Here is a 10,000-nt window from a genome sequence, read left to right as displayed (position 1 = left end):
GTGCCTGTGGCTCAAAAGGGTAGGGTGCTGGTCCCATATGCCAGAGGTGGCTGGGTCAAACCCAGCCCTGGCCAAAAACTTAAAAAAAAAAAAAGATACAACGTCGGATACAGAAAATAACTTATTGTCTTCCTGACACTGTGCTAAGGGTATACTGATTAATCATTAAAATGACCAGATGAAGAAAATATAATTATTATTTCTAATTTATAGAAGAGAAAACTGAGGTAAAATTTGTATTTCAAATTTGTAAACAGACTTTTAGGTATTCAGAAAACTTCCCCTTAATGCACTAGTCATCAGAGCTAAATTTTCCCAGTAGTCACCGAAGTCAAAGATGTAATAATCCCAATCTTTTGCAAACAATCAGGTAGCTTTCTTAAGAAATCAGGTATATCCTAGAACAAGAGACTAGCACACTGCCGCCCTCTAAAAAAAATTAGTTCATTTAATCCACCAATTTTATTAAGCAATTATTAAGAGTAAGACATTGTAGAGCTATTATACAAAGATAACTCAGATATTGTTTAGGTGCTTATCTGCCTTCCTCTCCTCCAAAAAAAAAAAAAAGAACAAAATAAACCCATAGAGTAAATGTCTTCTACAAAATCATGAGTAATTCATCTCAGTGTTGTTTATTCCTTTTATTCCTTGAACTTGAATTATCCCACTTATCCTTCAAAATGGGTTATCCTTCAAAATTAGTTTATTAGATAACCTCCTTATGACCCAGTCATTAAATAAAAGAATTATCTGCACTTAACAGACAGACACATTGGTTCAGATGTAGGTTATATATGTCACCCAGGATGGAGAGAATGTGCATTTGAATATGTCTCTATGAATTTGGGTTCTGCTTGTACAATAGAAATTAAGTGGCTGGCTTTTCAAATTTATGGCTATATTTTTCTTCATAAAAATTGGCCATATTGGAGAGGCAATGCCACAGGAAAAAAGAAATGCAGGTCAAAGCAGTATCCTGGCTGTACTGCATAATAGAAGACTAATGGAAGTCGCATCGTAGTGGAGAGCTTAAGAGTCATTAGACTATTCAGGGTAAGGATTTGTCATGGACAGAGATTTAGAGGCTAGTATCTCAAAATAGAAAGTTCTAAGTCCATGAGGTGTATATTAAAGATTTCTACTTCAAAGTTGGAAAGAATTTCTAGGAATAAGTTAAGACTAGAGAATGTATATCAGAAGAGTTTGAAAGTTGTTTGAAAAATAGGTGTGATCACAAGAGGTGCTTAAAATTGAAGGGCAGCTCAGATTCATTTTTAGAAGAAAGTAAACTAATTCTTTTAAAAGTTCAATTATTGATTTGCTAAATTAGGATCAAAAATCTTACCTATTTTCTATCATATTTATCTTGAGCTCTAAATATTAATAATTGGGAAGTAACAGTCCTGAGTCGATTTTACAGTGGCTTATTCCGTATGCTCTAATATAAACCACTGCCCTAAGGAAAACACCTCCTGATTGATGTTTGATTTAAAAGGAAAAGGTACTGTTAGAGATTTTAGGACTCTGAAACCCCAGTAAAGTTTTGATAAGCAATAAATATAACCTTTTATATAAATTTCAGTGTTACATTAATTTATAGAAGTAGACTAAATGAACATGTACTTAAATTATAATGTCTTATAAAGGTTGAAGGGACTGGAAAAAGTTCATGGTTCTGATGTAGAAGACATCACATTGAAAAATTAAATTTTAGGTTATCAAATATTTATACTATTTGCTTTTCAAAATAAATGCATAGCCCTGTGTGGCATAGATCCTTTGTCATTTTTTTTTAAATAATTATTTTTGTAGACATACACTAGCAAATGGAAAAAATTAAAGTCACATTCTCAGTATCAAGCAACAAAGTTTCTGAGAGTGAATAATTATAAGAATGACTTGTAGTGACTCACGTTATAAAAATGAGAAAGCCATTACCACTCTACCCTAAGTGTTTCCCATTAGCAAGATATTTCCTATTACATACAGTGTATTTCAGAAAATGAATAAACATTCCAGTACTATTTTGGGAACTTTTCAACAGAGAATGCTCAAAATTTATACTCTAAAAGAATTACACTTGCTTTGTCTTTTACATTAACAGAGTACTTTTATATTCATGTTTCTTATATTTATAGCTATTCTATTTTTAAATATGATAAACAACATACACTACATTATTTCATTTATCTATATTGCTACACTCCCTTCAAATCTTTTATACTAGAGATTTTAGCAGTGTCACTTTCTTGCCCTTTTCCTTGTTCTCATTTCAGCAAAATTTAGTACATTCTCCTTGAAATTTTTCACATATTCAAAATATTGATGCAAACTATAAAAATTTAAGTTTAAATTAATCCCTTTACATTCTCAGATGTACTAATATTTAAAAACCAAACACTATGACTGTTATTTATCTCTGTCCCAACATGGCAGTGCATCTTGACAAAAACTCTTCAGAACTCTCAGCAGTCAGTGGTCATCAGTATAACTAACGTTCATTAAACCACATTAACTAGTTACATAATTTCTAAAACAACAGGTAACATTCCTTCCCTGACATGACAGCCAGATTCTCTAGCTCTTAACCTGGGATTTTCCCTCACTGATGTTTTATCCTCCTAACTTTACAGGGTTACCCCTTCAGGATCCAGCTGGTGGGGGCCCATACTGTTAAGTCTCTCCGCAGTAATAAAGGAGTTGTTATAAAGAAAGCTAATAGGATTTGAATTCATATGTAAAACTCGGGGAACGAATGTTGCTTCTGTTTTGTTAGGTATTAGACCAGTGTTAGAAAAAATGTGAGTATTTTTTAAATGGGGGGAGAAAAAGAAGAAATTCCAGAGAAAGGCAGCAATATTATTATAATTAAAAATATATTATCTAAGGAAAAGTAAATATTATTCCTGTAAGATAAGCAGTTACAAAGCTTCTCAAAGCTCCTTAGGAATATATCTATTAACCCCCCAAATGCATCTCAACAATGTGCCCTGTTTTTAGAAATACTCATAAGAGGGTCAGAAACAAAGGTAGTGTCAAATGTTTTAGAGAACACAAAATATGATTGTGGAAGTGAAATAAAAGGACAGATCGAAAATAATAACAGGTGTGAGGGAGAGGCCTGGGAGGTTTTGAGGTGACTCGTGCTCTGACAAGGAGGGTTTGCACTGAGACCTTCAGGTAATGACAGAAGTGACCACTCTGCAGTAGCAAGTTTCATAGTCTAGAGTGAGTTTCAAAATGGAGAATAATTTTCTTCATATTTGATAAAAGAAATGGCTACATCCTCGTCTACAACATCTAAAGAAACTACGACTTTTTTTTTCCCTTTTCATAGTTGCATTTTATAATTCTCCATAAGATGTACCATTTCTTGAGGTTTGTTGTTTGTTTTTTTCTTTAATTGCACCGTTCCCTTCGTTTTGGAAGTGTTTCTTGTGTATCCTTTACTTTGGAACTCCAAAGGGAAGCGTTAAGCCGTCAGAAACACAGCCTCGTCGGAGTCCCGGTCCTTGCTGCTGTCCTCGCTCGGAGCGTGCTCACCACCACTTGGAGACCGACAGCTCAAATCCTCCACCCCGGACTCTTGGTCACTGTTGGCTGACAGATCTGGATCTGAGCTTTTCAAATTGTCTTGGGTTAGAATCAGAGCAGAATCCTCATCACCTTGAGAAGGGCTCCTGGATGGAAATGACTTCATGTTCCCGCTGTAATCCTGGGGAGTGTTGGCTGTGCTGTTGTCTGAGGTAGAAAACCCTGAATGTCTGCTGGGTTCACTTTGCTTACTCTTCACTGTAGTGTGATTTAACTGGACTTTCTGAATTTTTTCCAGCCTCTAAGAAAGAAATAACAATTTTAAATGAAAATCATAAGTAATTTATCTCTTTACATACATGAATATGTATGCCTCTAATACACAATATTCATCATCTCCCAGCTGGGTATAATGTCAGGAACATGGGACTCAGATGTGGTTTCAAACCTAGACTTTATGACTGTAGACAAAATCTGTGAGGCTTGCTTTCTTAGTTTGTAAGGATGGTATTACCTGCCTTGACAGAGGATTTCTATAAATGTAAATAATATAACACAGGTGAAGGATCGGGCAATTGCTGGTCTCCCTCCTTTGTATACCTGTCTCGTTTATATAATGATTCTCATCCCATGTACTCAAAATAACATTTTTTAAAAATCAAGAATGAGATATTATCTAACTTTTAAGGTGAGATAATAATTCATTTACCATAAGTTTTAAGGTATACAATTTAGTATATTCACAGGTTGTGCAAACGTCACTACAAATTCTAAAACATTTTCATCATCCCCCCCCATGTAACCCCCTCATATTTACTGGGGGCATTCGTTCCCCATTCTGGCCTCTGCACAATCTCTGGCAAGCACTATTCAACTTTCTCTCTCTAAGGATTTGCCCAGTCCAGACATTTCATATCAGTGGAGTCACACCGTGCCTGTCTGCCTTCTTTCACGTAGCTTATGCTCCCCGGTCCCTCTGTGCTTAGCAGGTATCAGCACCTCATTCCTTTTCCTGGCTGACTAGTGTTCCATTATGAGCATATCATATTTTGTTTCTCCATTCATCAGGTCATAGACATTTGAGTTGTTGAAAATATATTTTATAAGGTTTCATCCTTTGATGTCAGCAGAAGAGGTGTTTCAAGATCAGAAAGTGTGTATTCATTCAAAAAGCATTACATAATTTACACACAGAAGCACTGTCCGTGCTGGGTAATGTGAGCAACTAAGCACAGATCCAGCCAAGAACCACTGGAAGTGTTACAGCAAAGAAAGGCAGAGTTCATACACTGTAGGAATGTGGAAGAGTCAAAAGTTATTTAAGAGAGATAGGGTAGAATGGCTAGAAGGAAAAGAGCAGAGTAAGCTTCAGGAAGGAAGGAACAGTTTTAACAGGAGTGTGCTTAACTTTGCAGTTCTGGGGAGGGTTCAAAGGCATTTCTGGCTGGGGAGGACAGTGAGGGAAAAACACAAAGGTAGGAAGGTGTGAATTGTGTCCATTTAAGCAGAAATACTTAAATGTTAAGCAAGGGGAATTAGTGGAGAACAAAGTTCAAAAAATGTAGTAGACTAGATTATGGGTAAATTTAAAATGCTAGGCTAAGGAATTTTGACTTTGTTACAAGGAATGAAAGCCAAAGTTTTTTTATTAAGGTACTTTCAGAACTTTTTTTTTTTTAATTATTATTTTAGCAAAAAGAATGCGAGAATAGACTAATAGGATCCTAACATTTTCATGAAGTTTGGATGTCTTTAGGAAGAATAAATAAAAGTGGTCCAATAATGACATGAGGGGACTTTGAATGCATCTACTATGGCTCCAGCATTGTAAAAAACCTACTTTGTGACTTATTCCAGTTCTCTGTATGTATTCTTTAATTCAAGGTGGCATCTGTGGCACTCTAAAAATTGTCCAACAGAATCTCTAAGCTTAGAGCCTAGGTGCTAGGATTTCTTGTGAGGTGGTGATTTTGATGCACAAACAGGGTTAGTACACAAATTATGTAAAATATGATGTAAAATAGAGCTGTCCATATAGGTCCAAACATATTTTGTTTGAATGTGGCAGATTTATTACTAGAGTGAGGTTTACCCATAGGTTCAAAAGTTCTCAAAACCAGTAGTTTAAGTTTGTGAATCTTGTTTGATCTGTCTGGCCTCAGTATGTACTTGAGCTTGCAACTCTACACATAAGATCTTCCTTGAAAGGTGATAGTTTCTAGAATATTAAGGGAGAAAGAGAAGAGTCAACCTCACCAGCTACCTCTAAATGATTACCTCTATCGTGAAGGACCTTAAACCCTAAAAGCACCATCTCCCCCTGGCTGTCCTTTTCAGTGTGACCTGCAGGTAACTATCCCCTGCATAGTTCCATCAAGGATGGACTTAGAATTCAACTGGTGATATTTTGCCGATCTTTTGAAAGTTATCCTATAGTCACATCTCTACTTTGTGATGTATATATAATGAAGTACCTTAGCTGCAGACAGTTTCCCAGCTTTAATTCTAAGACATTCTTCCTACACTGCATATGATCTTTTTTTTTTTTAAACTCATTTTAAAACATTGATTCTCAACTTAGAATTCAGGCCCCAGGTAATAGGAATTTAGGGCAGTTCTTCAGCACCTGAAGGACATGATGATGGTAGGAGATTTTAAGATGAGTGAGTGGAATGAAGCAAAGCATCCAAGTGGGTTCTGTGGTCAACTAACCTAGCGCAGTATCCCTGGAAACAAAGCTACCCACTTAGGAAAAACCTTTAAGTATAACCTCCCTGTCCAAGTATTAGTTACCATTTATAGATTAATATTGTTAATTAAGTGTAATTAATAGTATACTTCTTAAAAGTGAAGAAATAGATTTTTTACTACAAGTACATGTATCTGATATTATTCTTTCACTGTTGTTCACACTTTTCCAGAAAGAATTTCATTACTTTCAAATAACAGTAACTGGAAACACTGACCTACTTGGAGCAATTGAACTAGTAGGAACAGCCAACTAATTCAGCAAACTGTGGAAGCAACCGTAAGCCGCATGCCTGAAATGGCTTAAATGTCTAGGCTTTGGGCTTCAGTGATCTGGGTGCTCACCTTGATGGTTTGTGGTTTCGGTTTTCCACTGACTAAAAACACAATATGGCTAAATTGCCACATTTTACCTACCAAGTCTCGAGAGGCTTTCATGGAGCGCCATTCTTAAAGAAATAAGTACAGAAAAGAGGCTAACGTGGCAAGAACGTCTTACTTCTTCCAAGGCCTCTAGTTCCTCCTCCAGCTGCTGTGTTTCCTCCTTCACTGCCATCAGGTAATCTGTAACCGACTGGCGGGGCTGCATGCCCTTTTCAAAGCGGTTATACATTCCACTCCAGAACCTGGAAGGCATGGCAGAGCATTAAGATGCCACCATAATACAGTCTGAAAATTCACATCCTCAGGTCTTCTCCATTTTTTAAAATACCACAGTCTTTTAAACTTACAGTTTTTAGCTTTTATTTTATCACAAAGGACAAAAAACTAACATTTGCATTTATAGTAAATGCTATGCAATAAAGCACATTGGAATGCAAATGGGAAGAAATGGTGCTATTATAAACTTACCCTGAAACCCACTCTTTATTCTAGGAAAGCACTCTGAGGGCACCGTCTGGGGGCCTCCCTTGTTTTATCCACAGTGTGGTGCCTGATCCTCAATAAAATATTTGTTGACTGACTATTAATAAATTATTTTTTTATACATTAATGCATTTTATTGGGTACAATGTGCTGATTTCAAATACAATTGGAATGCTTACACTACACTAGTCACCTCATTTACTTAATTATTGAATAAATTATTTTCAATACAATTGATTTATGTCTCACCAGCTCTTAAAACTGATTGATGTTTTACACAAACCATAGTCGCATTTTTTTTTAGTATGACAATTAATATTCTGCTGTAAAGTTCTGGGGAAATAATTAGATTGAAATGAGAACAAAAACATGTTGGGGAATGAAATTTGTGGAGGAAGAAGTCATTAAGTGTGTATTGGGAGTAAGAAGGAGGAGGAGTGTAGTTTCTCAGTTTATTCTCTGTGTTTGTCCTTCTGTTGACCACGGAGTTATTTTTCATATCATACCAGACTAAGAGGAAGCCAAAGGATAAAATATACATATGGAGTTCATGCCTGGTAAACCTGTAGGATGGTACACTGCTCTCCCCATCTCAATTTATACAATCTTAAAATAAGATTTTTTCATAAGGGAAACATTCCCTCCAGGACTTGATGCAGCAGAGACCAAAAGGTAAGCTATGTCTCGCTCCTTACTGAAACTCGTGACTACACATTTGCTTATAAGGCATTTGGTTTATTTTCTTTCTTTTGCTTTTAAAAAATAAATTAGAACTTGCATTTTTGAGATATCATTATTATAAATCAACTTCTGCAAAGAATTCCACATGGGGGGGCTATGGCTCAAAGGAGTAGGGCACCGGCCCCATATACTGGAGGTGGCAGGTTCAAACCTGGCCCTGGCCAAAAACGGCAAAAAAAAAAAAAAAAAAAAAAAAAAAAATCCACTTTTGGGGGAATGAAGAAGGAGAAGAGATACCTAGACACCAGCACAAATACCATATCAGAAACATCTTCCTCTGGTGTAGATGCCTCTGTGTCCAAAACACCTCAAACATCTGTGTTGCGTACACTTTGGTGGCAGAATGTTAAACAGTACCAGAATCCAAGTTCATACCATCACTAGAGCATTCTCAGAAGTTTACGTACTTGTACATGAAGTTGCATGGTGTTGTGGGGAGAAGAAGGCTTCCCTGGGTCTGGCTGTGATCAGCTCTAAACAGAGGATTCAAGTAGTCGGCCCGATTCTTCCACAGGTGAGCCCATAATGAGTATGTTCTTTCTTGAATTCTGTTTTATGAAGAACATGAGTCTGAAAACATCCTAATTTGGTTCTTACAAATAGTAGATATGTAATATTAAAGCTGGAAAAGAATTAATAATTATCTACACATGAAGTGTCCCTGTTCTGTAGCAGAGGAATTTATCTTTGTAGTTTCATGAAGATGTTTGTAATAATCTCAACTCCTCTACTATCTGTACCTGTCTTGACGAAATGTATAATTCCTCTGAGTGGAAAAGAAAAAAGTACTCTGTAATTTGGTGGGGGAGGGCTCCCCAAATAGTCACTGAACATTTTCCAGGCACTAAATGTTTCACATGTTTTCTCATTTAATATTCACTGAAAAAAAATAATAATCTTCACTGAATTCCTATGAGATATGTCCATTTTACAGATGAGGAAACTGAGGAAAAGAGAGATTAAGTAATTTCCCAAAGTCCTGTAGTTAATAAGTGGAAAAACCAGGATTCATACCCATGCAGGTGAGCCTATTTAAATCATCTCTACTTATCAGGAATTGCACTTGAAGTTCTTCGAGAAAACAAACTAGTATTCTTTAGAAAAACTAATATTCTTTCTGTTTAACTCACATAGTATAAAACTACTAGAGTCTATTTTATTTGAACTGATCAGTCCCACAATTAAATCTGATGTTGTATATGCCACAGTTACAATCATTTTATTCTATGAAAATTTCAAATAAGTATCTTATTTGTACTTGCTCAATCACTTTATATTTTTTACTATAATTCATTAGAAAGCCCACATTTTATCCACTTTTACCCTTGGATAAAATCAATACATTTTAATGTGGATAAACAGTGGCTTGAGTTTCAAATTTGCTTTCCCAGCTATATTTGCAATTCTTACCAAAGGTTTCTAACATTTCCCTTTTAAATGCAAAAACTATTTTCTCTAGAAAGTTAAAAAAAAAATATTAGTGTGTCTATCAACCTTCTGTGTATATCAGGCAGAAATGGAACAGGGGAAAAACCAGGACATATCTTTGTCAGTGGGTGACATTTAAATCATTTAATCTGTCAGCATAAATATATGACTAAATGAAAGTCTTCAAAGTAATAAAGACTGAATTCTCAATCGCCAAAATCATTAGATAAAAATTAAACCTTAAACACTTACTTGAGTCCTCGTCTCTCCTTTTGACTATTACATAGGAAGTTTCCAAACTGGCAGGAATAAATGTGATGTTGAATGTGAATCAAAAACCTCTCATTGAACTCAAAGGCACAGGGAAACTGTTCCATTAACTGCCAGATACATTCAATGAACTGATCAATAACTGGAGAGATTTCTTTTGGATCACCATCTAGATTGCCGTATCTGTAAAGCAAAATATTAAGAGATTTTTGAAGGCAAGTTTTTTTAATATTATAAAGCCATAAATGCAAAAGTAATCACGAAAGCAACCCTACTACCTAAATAAATTTTATCTTAAAAACTTGGAATGAGGCTCAGCGCCTATAGCTCAACCGGCTAAGGCGCCAGCCACGTACACCTAAGGTGGCGGGTTCGAATCCCCAGCCCGGACCTGCCAAACAACAATGAC

General features: G+C 35.9%; 2 protein-coding genes across 2 annotated transcripts in view; one reads left to right on the top strand and one right to left on the bottom strand.

Annotated features, from left to right (window-relative positions):
- VPS37A (VPS37A, ESCRT-I subunit) overlaps nucleotides 1-4,210 on the top strand; it is a 43,334-nt gene extending 39,124 nt beyond the window's left edge. The window contains exon 12 of the mRNA XM_023517801.1: nucleotides 3,433-4,210. The gene's annotated coding sequence lies outside the window, so the exon portion shown is untranslated. The remainder of the gene's footprint in view (nucleotides 1-3,432) is intronic.
- The window catches only part of MTMR7 (myotubularin related protein 7), a 91,712-nt gene continuing 82,724 nt past the window's right edge, over nucleotides 1,013-10,000 (bottom strand). The window contains exons 11-14 of the mRNA XM_003797648.3: nucleotides 9,574-9,774; nucleotides 8,301-8,441; nucleotides 6,785-6,911; nucleotides 1,013-3,838 (exon numbers count right to left, since the gene is read on the bottom strand). Coding sequence (XP_003797696.1) covers nucleotides 3,476-3,838; nucleotides 6,785-6,911; nucleotides 8,301-8,441; nucleotides 9,574-9,774 — 832 coding nt within the window. The 3' untranslated portion in view covers nucleotides 1,013-3,475. The remainder of the gene's footprint in view (nucleotides 3,839-6,784; nucleotides 6,912-8,300; nucleotides 8,442-9,573; nucleotides 9,775-10,000) is intronic.

The sequence above is a fragment of the Otolemur garnettii genome, unplaced genomic scaffold (assembly GCF_000181295.1).
Source record: "Otolemur garnettii isolate 467f Iridium unplaced genomic scaffold, OtoGar3 scaffold00121, whole genome shotgun sequence".
In the NCBI taxonomy this organism is placed as follows: Eukaryota; Metazoa; Chordata; class Mammalia; order Primates; family Galagidae; genus Otolemur; species Otolemur garnettii.
The sequence above is the reverse complement of the archived record's forward strand: the minus strand, read 5'-3'. Positions and strand labels throughout refer to the sequence as shown.